General features: G+C 35.7%; 1 protein-coding gene across 1 annotated transcript; it reads left to right on the top strand.

Moving 5' to 3' along the window:
* The first annotated feature begins 334 nt into the window (after positions 1–334).
* viaf (viral IAP-associated factor) lies at positions 335–12944 on the top strand. The gene is made up of 5 exons (XM_069828557.1): positions 335–1822; positions 3686–3818; positions 4898–5126; positions 6396–6604; positions 8668–12944. Exons 1-5 carry the CDS (start codon positions 1817–1819, stop codon positions 8799–8801), a joined length of 711 nt encoding a protein of 236 aa, XP_069684658.1. The 5' UTR covers positions 335–1816; the 3' UTR covers positions 8802–12944.
* Positions 12945–15912: the final 2968 nt, after the last annotated feature.

The following is a 15912-nucleotide window of genomic DNA, read 5'->3' as shown; positions in this document are numbered from 1 at the left end:
ATTCGAGGTGTGCGCGTTCTGGCCGCGGCGCGTGCTTGAAATCGCGTACAAACGAGCGAACGAATTCTGTTCGATCCTTGTTGCATTACTGCCGCAGCGCGCCCGTGTATTCCCGGCCTAACATCTGAGCTATTATTCAAACAGGGGATATTTTTGGACGGATGAATAGTTTTTGACAACAAATGGTAATTTTTGCTGGAAGCATTGGCCATACTAATAAACAGGGAAACACTAATTAGAAAACTAAGCAACATGATCGGCGAATCACATGCCTTAACAACATTGCAGACATTCTAAGCTGCAACTACATTCAAATATCAGACGAAATTACACTATCTAACAAAATAATACAGACAAATGGGGTACTACAAGGAGATCCTATCAGCCCGGTCCTCTTCAATATCATGACCACAGACATAACAAAAATCACAGAGGACACCACAGCATCGATGATTATGTACGCAGACGACATGGCGATAGGCTCGTCCAACATAGAAGAACTACAACAGGTCCTAAATAAACTCGTGAGATGGGCCGAGGAAAACAGCCTACAGATAAACCACCAGAAAACAAAACAAATGAACTTCAGAAACGGCGGCAAACAAAGAAAAAAAGACACCCTGACACTGCAGAACGAGCCACTTGAGGTAGTGCAAAAATTTAAATATTTAGGAGTAACACTTCAAACAACACTAAAATCATACAGAATCCACATTCAAGAAAGAGCAGCCGCTGCAATAAAAGCTATGTACAATATTAAGAATCTGCAACAACTAGAAACAAAAACGGCAATGACCTTATTTAGGTCAGCTATAGCACCAATAGCAACCTACGGACTAAATATCATATGGGGAAACTTAACAGTCAGCGACATGGGAAAAATTGAACGAGTCAAATCATCCTTCATGAAAAGAGTACTAGGAGTAGGAAGAACAACTCTCTCGAGACTAACATACGAACTAATGAAGGAACGCTTCTTCATCGAAGATATTAGAACACAACTCTGCATGCCGAACACCCCAGCATACGAGAAAGCCCTGGAAGTACTCAGAGGAAAGAAGAACGCCATCTGGAGCGAGTTCTACATAACAGACGCCATGACAACCAGAGACTGGGCAAACACAAACTACGAACTGAGACACATAGTGACCCGTTACGCAGTACATGGTTTTCACCATAAGATCTGTACCACCAAGAGATACCACGAACCCAACGACGAATGTGTGTGAACTGTGTCAGAAGCCATGTGGACGATATCACGTTGAAAACTGCCGAGAAAGGAAAACCTCGCTCACAAACTTCTGCAAAGACTAACCTACAAATCCTATGCACATTGTGCGCATTTCATTTCATTTCATTCATTCATTCATTCATTCATTGGCCATACTGGAAATCGGGCGTAATCAGTGTAGCCAATTCAGCGGTTTTCGTGCTAGATTTGGCGATTTTCAATGTTAGTTTAGCGAGTAAAAATTACTACTATAGGGATTTAGCGGATGTTTTTAGCACTTACAGCAGCAAAATAATTTCATTTTACATAGACAATATAGAAATTTAGCGGTTTTTGCACTGTTTCATAGCGGGTTTTTAAGAATCGAATTGGCTACACTGGACGTAATTCAAGAAGGTACCGTTCTGTTCGTTCGTGTCTGTGCACATGCTTGGCAAATTGCCTTTAGGTTATCTTTTCGCATTGTACCGATTATTTTAACAATTACTCGTAACAACTAACCGCGCGAGTGACTAAATTTTATTTCTGCAACTTTAAATCATCTTTAGTGTATTATAGAAAGTTTCTTTATTAAGTGGACAAGCAATGCAGGTAATGTAATTTATGAGTCCTGCTCCTGACCTAAATTAATGCATTATTCGTCTTATTAGTATTTTCTTTTTAGGAAACTTCGATACAAGAATCATGATTTATATACTTCGCATTAACGTAGTTTTATTTTGTATTATGTGGGGTGAGTTTTGCTACGTGTTTTATGCTTTATATTTGTGTTGAAAAGTCATATGTTTACACATTAAGCTTATAACGTCGTAGGCATTTTTATTAAAATTTTAAGATTACTATAGGGGAATATAGATGCTATTAGATTATGCATTTTTATATTATGACAAGCCCTTGTCAATCAAACAACTTTGCATACTTAAATTACCTACTCTAAATTCGCATGAATAATGCCCCAGGCCACTGAAAACTGAATAAATATGGTAACATAACAGATAAGGGTAATAATTTCCAAGAAAGGCTCGCTCCATAGCAACTTTCGTGCTTTTACGTTGCCCCCACACAGAAATAATAATTGATGATATGCAAGTCAAAGACAGGTTGTTACCTACCGTAGCTTCTTCATAAGATGTCGGTAGCTTGTGATATTTTCTTGTCTTTGTTACATAGCTTTTGCAGTCATCTTCTTGTTCTCGTATTTTGAACGGATTTATTATCATTTGCAATAGAGCAGTCGTACTGTATTGTAGGTTCTGATTGTAAGCCCAAACTGCTTTTTGTAATTTTGCCTCTAGGGTTACTGTAATTATCACAAAGTTTTCATATCAGTTCATATGGTGTTACTCTTAAGTGCAAACATGACTATGGTTATGGAGGTACTTCAGTGAATCTTCTAATAGCCTAGGCCTACTTGTAAGCACACTGTAGACTTGCAGTACTTCCATTTTGTTTAATTTTTTCACCATATGAGTGTACCCTATTCGATTATGTTTTCATAATAGTTCTCTTGGAGTTGTTTTTAAATTGATTATTTTTGTTACATAGGCCTATATATAACTTATTAATTGTACCTTAATATACTTATGTTTGTGTGGCCTCATTTATGAGTAACATTTGGTCTCTTTGTCGTAACTGTCTTAATAATAATTGTGGGATTCCAATACAGTTGATGTGTTCTATTTTCTGACAATCTCAGGAGTATAGATACTTACAATAGGATAATTCTGTGTTGTTTGGGTAAAGGGAGATAAGTCATAGAAATGAGTTTGGAGATAAATGAAAATTAAACTTCGGATCCTTATTGCGAATAATTTTCTACACAAATAAAACACATCAACTGCTAGTATTCTTTGATTTTTGCACACTCACTTGTATAATTTAACTTGTGTGTTCATCTGGGGAACAAAATTCCATGTGCACAAAAATGATTATCCCCCTTTATCTGAATACCACAAAATTGTGCTTCCAAAAGTTTGTATTCTTGAACAGTGTGCCTTGTATATTCTTGATGACTTTATTTTGTTGAATAATGGAATATTCATTATCAGCTAGTGGCTGACATTGCAATGCATCTGATGTGTTTGAGGCTTCATATGTCACCTGCAAATGGCATTCAGTATGCTTTTGGTACCCTTAGGCTAGTTTTTTTTTTTCGTTATGAATTTATGAACTTCAAATAATGTATGGGTAGCCTATTGTCTGGTGTTGCATTGCTACAGTGAATAATAATAATAATAATAATAATAATAATAATAATAATAATAATAATAATTATAATAATAATACTAATAATAATAATAATAATAATAATAATAATTACTACTACTACTACTACTACTACTACTACTACTACTACTAGTACTAGTAGAACTAGAACTAGTAACTTAGTAGTGTAGTACTGCTGTACAAAGCACTATGTGCAGCTTCGTAAATGATTGTGTAAACATTTTTCAGAATCCAAATGAAGATACCGAATGGAATGACATTCTTCGTAGCAAAGGGATTCTTCCTCCGAAAGAGAAGGAGGTTACAGAAGAAGAAATAGTGAACATGGTGGAAGCAACAATAGAGGAGAAGCAGTCTAAAAGTAAGCAACACCTTGAAGTACAATGTGTCCTAGCCCCGAACATCATTATCGAACCTGTTCATTCTTCTCTTCTTCTTGTTTTTCTAAGAATACAGTCAACTCTGGATATAGCGAGCTCGGTTATAGTGAACATCCGGCTATAGTGAACCTAAATCGTTGGACCTGCATACATTAAAAAGTACATTAATATTTCCGTTTATAGTGAACCCACACTTTGGTTATAATGAACCTAAAACTATAACTTTCGCAAGATGTAATTTTAAAATGCCCAAAATGGTAATTCTTTCTTCTATAAACTTCCAAGAATATGTTCAGAACAAAATCTCAAACCTTCTACTCCTTAAGTGCATTGAAAGAACAAAGATTCGTTCAGCTCCCTGGACAGCTTGAAACATGTTAAAGAGAATAGTGTACGCAGTGAGGATTAGTTCTGACCTCTTTAAAAGAGGTTATTAGAAGAATAGGAAGAGAAAATGTTTTCTTCTCTAAAAGTGAGTAGAGTGATGACCAAAGAGTAAATACAAGAAGGATTACAGTATAATGGTCCTCAACCCTTCCTTCGCATCTTTGTAAAAGTGAATTCGGGGAAATTCCAAGGCCAAGTACACAGTAGCATACCTCTAGTGGGAAGAGGTGCGAAATCGGTCAGTGCCTACTACCTACATGGTCAGATTAGATTCAAGTTTCGAACTGTAAACATCAGGATGTCGAAGCATAAAGTGTTTAAGTTGGAAGATAAAGCGAACATTAGTACTGATATTGAATGTGACCTGACCCAAAGAGACATTAATACTGTATGTACAGCAACACCAGTAGTATAAAAACAGACACTTCGGTTTTAGTGAACCTTGGATATAGTGAACGAAATATGCTGGTCCGCAGAGGTTCACTATAACCTAAGTTGACTGTATTTGGGATTATGAGCATCTGAAACTGATAAAAATTTCATCTAGATGCTTAATTAACTTCATGTTTTGATAATAAAGAGGAAGTAAAAAAGGTACCGTATTCTATTTTGTATTGACAGTGGCTGGTTTAAAACATGTAATGGCTATTGGCTTTATTTTGCTACTGAATAGGTGGCCAACAGTTGGAAAGACTATCCTTAGACGAGTTGGATGAGCTGGAGGATGAGGAAGATGAGAAGGTGATCCTTGAATACCGTGTGAAGCGCATTGCCCAGATTAAAGCAGAAGCAGCCAAGGCTCGCTATGGGGAGGTGCGGGAGATCAGCGCTGAAGACTACGTGCAGCATGTGAACAAGGCCGGTGAAGGCGTATGGGTCGTGCTGCACCTGTTCAAGCAAGGGTGAGGTAAAGCGTGAAAACTCAATACATTTCAGGGATTGCTCTACTTGTATTATGATAGATTTTTCCTATCTTGTATTTATATTTGCCTAACTTTCTGTGATGATACAGTATTTGTCCACTAATGATTCTTATATTTTATAATATGTAGTTCCTGTCAATCAGAGATGACACACAATTAGCTGAATAACTAGGGCATCAACTTTTCATGCCTGAGGATTGTTGTTAGTGAACTGTCCGAAGACATGTCTGAACCTCACAAGTGATACCAACAAGGCACCATTTATGAAACAACTAAGCCAGGAGATAATGGAGTAAGGTACCAGTTCCTTTCCCCCTCCATTGTATACATCACTAACTAGCTACATATTACACTAATCAGACTTCAGATGCCAGAGCATATTGGGTTCAAATTCCAGTGAGTCTTGAGTGGAATTTCTGGTGTATAAATATTATGTTAGAGCAGAATTTCGTGGGTGCTTCTTTTTCTCTCAATTGAATTACACAATTTATACATGAATCATCATAATTATCACCACCACCTTCATCATCATCATCATCATCATCATCATCATCATCATCATCTCCATCATTGTACAATGTAGATACATTTCCATGTGGTACACCATGGTCAACATGTAAAGTGGCATTGTGATCAGTAGCTTCAGATGAGAACACTTGTGGGGTAATTAATCAAACATCTATTGTTACAGGGAAAAGTTAAAAACTAGTTTTTGACCTATACAATAATGATGCAAGATTAAAGCCTGCATTTATTCTTTTGATTGTCATTTCCGTTGGTGATGACTTAAATTGGGACAGTCGAAAGATTGTAACTGCTCTTAAAAATCGAACCAGAAACAAATACAGTATATAATCTAAGGTGCGACAGCCCATGAAGGGCCAAGGTGATTGCATGAAGTGTAGATTTTAGAATTGTGAAAATATTTGTTCCTTCTGTCCTCTGTTTAACTCCAGTTCTGAAAATTTGCTTAGTTCAAGAAATATTACAGGAACTGTAAATCACATTCTTTTCGATAAAATTGATAATATAAGCATAATTAAATACAGAAAGAATACAAGAAAAAATGCATACAATTAATTTTACAAATTTGGAACTGAGCTCAGAGGAAGAAGACAAATAGAAAGGCCCTAGCAACATTTGGCCCACATTCGATCTAGTATTTGTGAAGGATTGTAACGGTGGTTGATGCTGATGGTTAATGCATAATTTTAACTATGTGTCATTTCATTTTTTTTTCTTTTTTAGAATACCTTTATGCTCTCTGCTGAACCAGCATCTGTCACAGTTGGCTGTGAAGTTTCCTGCAACAAAGTTCTTGAAGAGCATATCTACAACTTGTATACCCAACTTTCCAGACAGTAACTTGCCGTCCATATTCATATATTTCGAAGGTGATCTCAAGAAGCAACTGGTGGGGCCTCTTGAGTTTCGAGGCATGAACATTACTGTGGATGGTAAGGAATAGCTACTTTCTCATTGTCAAGGCTCAGCTAATTAGTGGTGTTGATGGAAAGACTCATGATTCAAAGATAATTCTGTGGTCCAGGTAACACAGCTCTGATTCCCTGTGGTATCCCAACAATTCTCCATCATCTCATCTCATAGTGGGTGTAGCATACACTAGTCTCCTATGGCACACTCTGGGGAATGGCTCTGTCGATAAATTGGTCTACACAACTGGCTTCGTATGGGTGAATGATGAACAGTAAAGTACCCACCATTGGAAAAAAAAAATTGTATCTAAATAAATGGAATCTTTAAAGTCATCATTGGTGGTCGAGTAATGTATGTACGAGAGTCATACTAAAAGTCATGAGCAACCCATTGTTATAAATCTTAATTTTTATTTTTTAGACAAACCAGGTAATCATCTTAATCTACAGACTTTTCTGTCACTTTTCAACATAGTCTCCATTTCTTTGCATACATTTTTTCCTGTGCGGGTCTGTGAGTTTGAAAATTCCTTTCTGTAGAAATCCGTTTCATCTTCCCGAAGACACTGACGCACTGCTTTCCAGATGTCTTCCAGCATCTTGTAGCATTGGCCTCGCAGCTGCTTCTTTACAGAACAAAAAGATGGTAGTCGGAGGGTGCCAAGTCAAGACTGTAGGGAAATGGCAGAAGAGTTTCCCACCCAAATGTTCTGATTTTCTCTACAGTGACACTATCAATGTGAGGCCATGCATTATCGTCTTGCAGGATGATCTTCTTTCCAGAGCGTTTCTCGCGCAATGCATGATGGAGCTTCAAAACTGTCTGAATATAGCGAATAGCATTTATGGTCTGTCCAGGTTCAAGAAAGCCAACCAAAATGCATCCCAGAACTCATCAACTCTTTCCTTCTTGCGTTCTGTGGAGGCAGTTCAAGGGCGACCACTACGAGGCTCATCTTGGATGCTCGTGTACCCATTTCCTAACACTGCTAGTGCCCATGCACACATCTCCATATGCACACTGAAATCTGAGATGAATTTCAGCAGCAGATTTTTCTTCTTTAACAAGAAATTTCATGACAGCTCGCTGTCAAAACAAACCATCATTGTCGACCATTTTGCAAACATTGCCTGTGGTCACATGATAGAAGTTAATGACGTCACAATATGTCAATAATATTCTGAATTGTTAAAATTATCTCTAAAATATTTACTAGGAGTTATTTGCTGACAACTTGCTATCCTCAGATAAATGTAGAATAATGAAACACATTAGTATACTTTGATATTACCCATAGTATTTGTCGAATCTCACCTAAAAACTGTACACATATGGTTTAGTTTATAGTGACTACAGTTTTACACTTTTACTACGTCATACTACTTTTGACCAATAAAACAGTACGAAAGGGCGTGTTTCAACCAATCATGGTTGTTTATCGCTACAATTTTATCACTTCCCTAGCATTTGTTTGTTTTTATCACTTCTTAGCATTTGTTTGTTTTTATCACTTCCTAGCACAATGTTTTGGTGAAGCTAACATTAACGAAATAAAATTTTAGTAAGTAAATTAATACCTATTTTATTGTATTAGAGTACTTTATTTCTTCTAATCTTTATATAATTTCTTCCGTTTTTATCACTTCCCTAGCATTTGTTTCTTTGTTTGCCAACATTTCAAACTGCAAATTCTTTGTTACTATGAAACATGCTTTGCGATCGTCATTTGTTTATCACATAGATAGTCAACTGAAAATGGTTGCTCTGTTCAAATGTTTTGGTGAAGCTAACGTTAGTGAAATAGAATTTTAGTAAATCAATTAATATTTTATTGTATTAGAGTATTTTATTTATGCTCATCTTTATATACTTTCTTCTAATCATGTAATAATCAATTAAATCTTACTCGAGTTTTGATTTTCTCTAGATAAATCAAAACCTCTAGTGAGATTACTATTGATAAAAGACACAGTTTAAGTTCTGGTATAAATTCTGAAAGAGCTCATGTAATATATAGAGATGAATAGGTGTGGGGCGTGATTGACATATCGGTCATTCTAACCTTGATGTTCTTTCTCCATAGAACTGGAGTGGATTTTGGGACAGGCTGGAGCTGTGCCAACTCAACTAGAAGAAGATCCACGTCCCAAAGTCAGGGATGTCCTGTTCTCCAAACTGAAGTGCGATGATGATTTGAGTGATGACAATGACTGGTAACATGAAGAAGTAGCACCTATCAGACAAAAGTCATAGAGCAAAAGAGCTTTGAGGATCTGTTATTGTCACAGTGTCATGATAATCTTTCAGTAATTTCAGTTCATCGGTCATTTCGGTAACGAAGTAGACATGTATCTCCTTCATTACCACTAATATTTAAGTCTGTAACCATTGAAACAGTATTTCCCGTTTTTTTTTTTTTTTTTTAAAAGAGAAACTGGAATATTTGTATGTATTAAGTACTACAGTGGAACCTCGATTCATCATTCCCGTTATCATCATTTTCCCGCCTATATTTTTTCCGCGGAAATATTCCCATATAAATAACGTTATTGTTTCCGGTTCCATTGTTCCATGAACTACTGTTTTAACGCAACAATCATTGAGAAATCACGGTTCCAACACCATATCTTCCTGCATGGATAGTTTTCTTTTACTTTGAAAGGGCGAACGTTTTGCTCCCCATTATTATCTTTGAAGCAAAAGGATGCAGAAAATTGCAATCCAGAGATTGTGTCAAATTTTGCGGAGAAATGTAAAATGTATTACGCCATCATGATACGTGACGTGATTCGTCATCTTAGTGCAGCACGTGAACTCTCAACAGAGCTATGGCGTATTCCACTGTTCCCTAGATGATTTAAGGGGGAATACTCACATAATCGATGCATTTATTTTTTAACAGTAATCATAAATAATATGAAATCATAATGGACGTGTCTCATAATATTTTATTCTTGTTTGTAAACTTGCGATAAAAATCTATTGTTTGCTTAAATAGGGTATAAAATGAACAACCGAATGGATAGTGATTACACTGAATGCACCTTTATTAGAACATGAACACTATTTCTTGCAGAAAAATCTGCCTAAATTCTATAGTGAATTTCTGATAATAACGATACTGAAGTAAACAGAAAGGTGGAGTTTTACCACCTCCCACACCATTGTACCAAGCCATGCTTGTGATGAGGATCATGTATGCACTAGAAATGAGTCCACTATTTCTTATGAGATGTTGGTTGTTACTGATAATTTAGACAGAAATAAAGTATGTAAAAATCATAAACCTAGACAGAAATAAAGTATGTAAAAATCATAAACCTAGATTCGTGATACGTTCAGAATGCAGATATGTGTTAGCACAAATCCATTCCCATAAAATTAATACTACTGTTTAAAGTACCTAGGTGGGCTTCCATTGGCCCATACTGTTGCATTACATGCAACTAGAACCTGGGTAACAAGTTAGGCCTAAATCATATCGCATGAAAATAATGCCGAAATTTGTCTAGTTCTTTAGTATTCCTACAAAGATACTTCTCCTGTACGCGTGTAAGCATATAAACACGTACTGAACATAAACAGTGTACAGAAACACTTGCCACTGTGGGGATCAGCATCTGTGTTGTAGCACAGTCCACTCTAAACAAGTTGCAGCATTAAGACAACAAATCTCATTAGATAAGATGACTGTGTAATATATTCCATAATAATACTGTATCAAGTATTTATACACCTTCACAATGTTCTTGTGTGGAAAAATATGATTGATCAATAAGTTACTATAAAATTGCATTTCTTTTCAGATTCTAATATCTGTCTTCATAGCACAGATCACACACATGACTAATTTCCGCATTAACAGATTATACCACGTGGAGAGTTCGCATTCTGCACTAAGATGACGTATCATGGTGGCGTAATACATTTTACATTTCTCTGTGAAGTTTGACAGTCTCTGGATCACAATCTTCTGCATCCTCTTGCTTCAAAGAGCCCTTTCAAAGTTCGAGGAACAATGGAACCGGGAAAAAATAGCGTTATTTATATTGGTTTATTTCCAGGACAAAAAAAAAGTGGACGAAATAGATAGGAAAACAACAATAACGGGAACGCTGCATGGAGGTTCCATTGTATTGTTATTGTATTGAGGGGTTATGAAATTATATCCATCTTTACATTCTGGGTAGGAGAGATGAGCATAGAACAACATTACCTACTACAAAATAACATTAACTTACCATTTGATTAACCTACTTTATGTAGAAATTCATTTTACATTCAGGCATTGGGTTTTTTAAAAATCAGTTATCATACCACAATCAGATGGTCTGGTGGTATAGGCCTAGGCCTACTAGACACATTAAACCACTCCAAGATAGCAATGTCAATATTTTCTGCTGCCGCAGTTTTTAAATGTTTACATTCAGGATTAATTTTACCACCTGCAACACTGTCCTCTTATTTCCGTGCATTTCTTTATGAATGTTGCAATAGTTGACTACTCAAACCTATACCTTTTAGCCACTTCAGTCTGCTTCAGCCCCCCCCCCCCCACATGTAAATCTCTAAATGCAGCTAATTTAGTCTCCAAACTGACTTGTTTTCGTGTCACAGCTGCCATCATTAACAAATAACACTCGAATGTAAAGGTACCAGGCGATCTGGAAGACAATGGCAGGAACCATAAAGGCAAATCCTGTTAAGTATTATGCGCCCTTGAAGCAGGTGGAGTTCTATTGTAACACACTCCTTGCACATCTTATAAAATAGTGCCTCTATTTTTGCAAGCTTGTTTTATATTGCAAAACGATTAATTTGCTTATAATAATTTTTAGTTATTATCTCCTCTCCTTCACCTTCAGCTTCTATTACAGCATAGGGAGTGATGTTGCTCTTTGTTTCTTCGTACATGCATCTGTTTGTATTATAGTTAAACTGTTGCTATAAATCGATAGATGCATTGTAGGGGCTGTGTTGTTTTTACTCAACAACAAGCCTGAGCTGGACTACATAGAGCATAGGACCCTTACAGCACATCAGTACTTGGAAGAAATCCTTCAGGAGAACATAATGTTGTGCTTTTTTCTCCATTTATTGGTGATGGTTTCATGCTAAGGTACGACAATACATGTGCACATATGGCCTGATATGTGGGGTGAAGTGGGGATTCATGTCATGCATGGCATGACCTGTTCAAAGTCTGGATTTGAATCCATCAGTTATTTGTTTGACAAACTGGAAAAAAGGGTTTGCCAGCTTTATCCCAGCACTCTACAGGATCTGAAGGATGCCCTCCAAGAATAATGGGATCAATTGATTGTAGATTGTAGCATAAATCTGGATCATGCCCAAGAGGTTGGAAGTACTGTTTAATACAATACTTGGTAGTACGCATTTCTGAAAGTACTGTAAATGAAAAGTATCAGTGAAGCACTGTGAACCAAACAGGAAAGTTGAGTGAATAAACTTTAATGATTTTAATAAAAATGGTTGAAGTGTAAAAATCGATTTTGTGTAATTTGCTTCATTCTTGCACAGTTTGATCAAAATCGTACTTAAAAAATTTCCTCAAAAGAAGAATAAAACTTTTATAACTTACTATTACCACAGTCTAATATATACAGTCACGAAGCTCAATATGTAATAAATATGCATCCATAGATAGTTGCTAACCACTAGGATTGCTGCTATCGGCTCATTACAGACAATGAGAAATAGTACATGCATAGTCTATTGTTCCTAGCAACCTTATCAACTCAAGCTTCGTGACTGTATATACTAGACTGTGCTATTACTGGTAAACCATAAAAGTTTTGAACTATTGCAGTTTTTGTGCCTGTCATTGAATGATAATGAGGAATCACGTAGCCTAGATTTAAGTGAATAGGCAAAATAACAGATACTGATGACTGTAAACACTGAGAAATACTCTGAATATGAAAGTTGGAGTTCTGTCTATACGACTTAATGAGCAGCTTTGGTTGTCATGACAGTGTTACATAAATTTTATCCTGAAAGCTACAGAGATAAATAAAGGAACATAAACTTTTTATTTATTATTTTTAGGGCAATGTTGCAATAAATGAGTCACTCTTTATTCATTTGCACAAAAGTATTGTTGACAGCTGCCTCCTTCCATTCTTCTTAAGCTGGTATCTTAAGGAATTTTTAATACATGATGTGATACGATATCCATCATTGCATAATATGCCTTTATTTCTACTAATAAGTAATTTATAGTCATGTATCCAGAGTTTTCTATAAATAGATTATAGATTTATTTATAACATCTTTAATGCTGTATGTGATTTTATATTCTAAAAGCATGTAAATAAAATTAGTGTGATAGTTATGAAAGTGATTTTCTTTCCAACATTTAGATATTCCACAAAAACTATAGAAATAATTTTGTGTTTGTCCTCCAAGTAATGGAGCACAGCAATAGTTTGAATATGTTACTTCTGTACGCATAATATAGCCGATTGTTTTATAGTATTCTTAATGCTACAACTGCTACTGCTACTGGTAAATTATTGGTTCTTGAAAACCATGAAGTCTCCTTCTTCTACTATGGCACCACAGCCCGCAATCGAGCCTTGGCTTCTTCTATCCTTTCCCTCCATTCTTCTCTATCCTTTGCATCCTTGTTCACTGAATCAATCCATCTGTTTTTTTGGTCTACCCTGTGGTCATCCATCCTGTGCACGTGACCAGCCCATTCCAGTCTTCGAAGTTTGATAAAAGTGACTATATCATTATCATTGTACAATTTATATAATTCAGCATTGTACCTGATTCTCCATTGTGCATTCTGTTGGACTGGTCCAAAAATCCTTCTGAGGATTTTCCGTTCAAATGTTCCCAATACCATTTCCATCTTTTTTGTCATGACCCAGGCTTCACTTCCATAACATAAGACACTTCTAATAATAGTTTTATAAATTTTTCACTTTTGTTTTTCTGTGTATATAATTAGATGTCATTATTTCCAGTATCACAAAATATGTTTTATTTGCTTGTGAAATTCTCCGTTGTACCTCTGTCCCTTCATCATTATTAGAATTAAGAATTATACCTAAATACTTAAATTCATCCACCATCTCAAATTCACTCAAAACTGGTGGTATTTCCAGTCGATACCTACTTTGGATCATTTGCTTGGTCTTATCTACGTTAATCAGAAGCCCAATCTTAACAGCTGTCCTTTCTGGCTGGTTATATACTTCTACTGATTGCAATGACCTTTCCATTATATCCAAATCATCAGCATATCCTACAATCTGTACACTCGTCTATAGTAATGTGTTATTTAAATCTATATTAATTTGTTTCATTACCCATCCAATATCAGTTTAAAAAGCATGGGTGCAAGACTGTCCCCTTGTTTGAATCCTGTATTTATAGAAAATGCATCTGTTACACCTCCACATATTTTAACTCTAGCCATAATATCAGTCATAACCATTTTGACAACACGTATAATCTTTGTATGAACTCCCTGTTGATGTAATATATTATATAATCCTTGTCTATTTATTGTACCATATGCTGTTTTAAAATCTATGAGTAGATGGTACATATTTAAATTATATTCCCAGAACTTTTCACTAATAGATTTAACTGAAAAGATTTGATCTATTGTAGATCTTCCTGTGCGAAATCCAGCTTGGTATTCATCAATTATTTCTTCATATTTCTTTTCAAGTTTTTTCTTTAGTATGTGAGTAAATACCTTATATCCTGTACAAAGAAGAGTAATCCCTCTGTAATTTCTACACTCCAATCTATCTCCTCTTTTATAAATCAGGCAGATCAGGCCTGTTTTCCATTCCATGGGCATCTATTCCTCCTGCCATATCCTTTCCACCGTGATCCATATTGCTTCAATTAATGGTGTTCCGTCTGATTTTAGTAGTTCTGCGAATAAATTATCTATGCCTGCTGCCTTACCATTTTTTAAGGCATCAACTGCCAGTGATACATCCAATCTATCTGGGGTTTCCATCATACTATCTGTCGTCATTGTTTCTGGTGTATCCTGTATGTCTTCTATTGAATTAACATTTAATAATTGTTCAAGATGTTTTTTCCTACATTCATAATTTGGGTAGGTGTACTAACTATTTCTTTATCTCTATTCCTAACTATATTACTTCTGGGTACATATCCCTTTTTTTAAGTACTTTTCTCCTTTGTAAGCTTGTCTTACATTATTATTTACGAAATTGTTCTCCATTTCTATAAGTCGTCTGTTATTAGCTTCCCTTTTCTTAAACCTGCATATATACTTTGCTTCTCTACGTTTCTGTTGGTATTCCTTTTACTTGGCTCTAGTTGGGCATGCTAAATACATTTTCCTTACTACATTTCTTTCTTCTAATGCTCTCCTACATTCATTATCAAACCATTCATCATTACGTGTTCTTTCAACATATCCAACCGTCTGTTCATTCACATCCTTAATAATGTGTTTTAAGTTCTCCCCAGCATGCATCAATTCCATCATGATCCTTTCCATTCCATTGTATTTAACTTTTGTTCTAATAATTGTGTGTACTTATCCTTAACCTCTTGCTCCTTTAATGTAGCGACATTAATTTTTGGGATATGTTCATATGTTCCTTTTGATATTTTAGATATTCGACACACATATTTTGCTTTCACAAGATAGTGGTCTGTATCTCCATCTGCCCCTCTACAGTATATGACCTTACATCCAGGATACTGGTAGCCCTTCTTTTGTCTACCATGATGCGGTCTATTTGATTTGTTGTTTCACCATCTGAGGATCTCCATGTTTGTTTATGTATTCTCTTATGAGGAAACTGGGTGGAACTAATAATCAAATTTTTGCTTTCAGCAAAATCTATTAATCTCCTGCTGTTATCATTGGATTCGTCATGTAAATTATTTTTACCTTTGGTACCTCTATATTGATCTTCTTTCCCTACTTTTGTATTGGCATCACCAAGCACTATTTTAATGTCATTAGTTGGGAGGGTATCTATAGATCTTTCCAACTTCTGTTAAAATTCATCTTTCAGCTCTGCTTCTTTTTCCTCTGTAGGTGCATATATATTTACCATGGCTATATTGAAAAATTTCATTCTCAGTCTCATTATGCATATTCTTTCATTAACTGGCAAGAAATCTATAATATTATGTTTTATATTATTATCCACTATAATTCCAACCCCATATTCATGTGTTTCTCCATCCTTTCCATTGTACAACACTGTGTGACTCTTATGCTCATCTCTTCCATTACCTAACCATCTTGTTTCTTGGACCGCTGTGACTTGAATATTATACCTTTTAATCTCTG

The sequence above is a fragment of the Periplaneta americana genome, chromosome 6, assembly GCF_040183065.1.
Source record: "Periplaneta americana isolate PAMFEO1 chromosome 6, P.americana_PAMFEO1_priV1, whole genome shotgun sequence".
NCBI classification, from domain to species: Eukaryota; Metazoa; Arthropoda; class Insecta; order Blattodea; family Blattidae; genus Periplaneta; species Periplaneta americana.
Note: the sequence above shows the minus strand (reverse complement) of the source record. Positions and strands in the feature narration are given on the sequence as shown.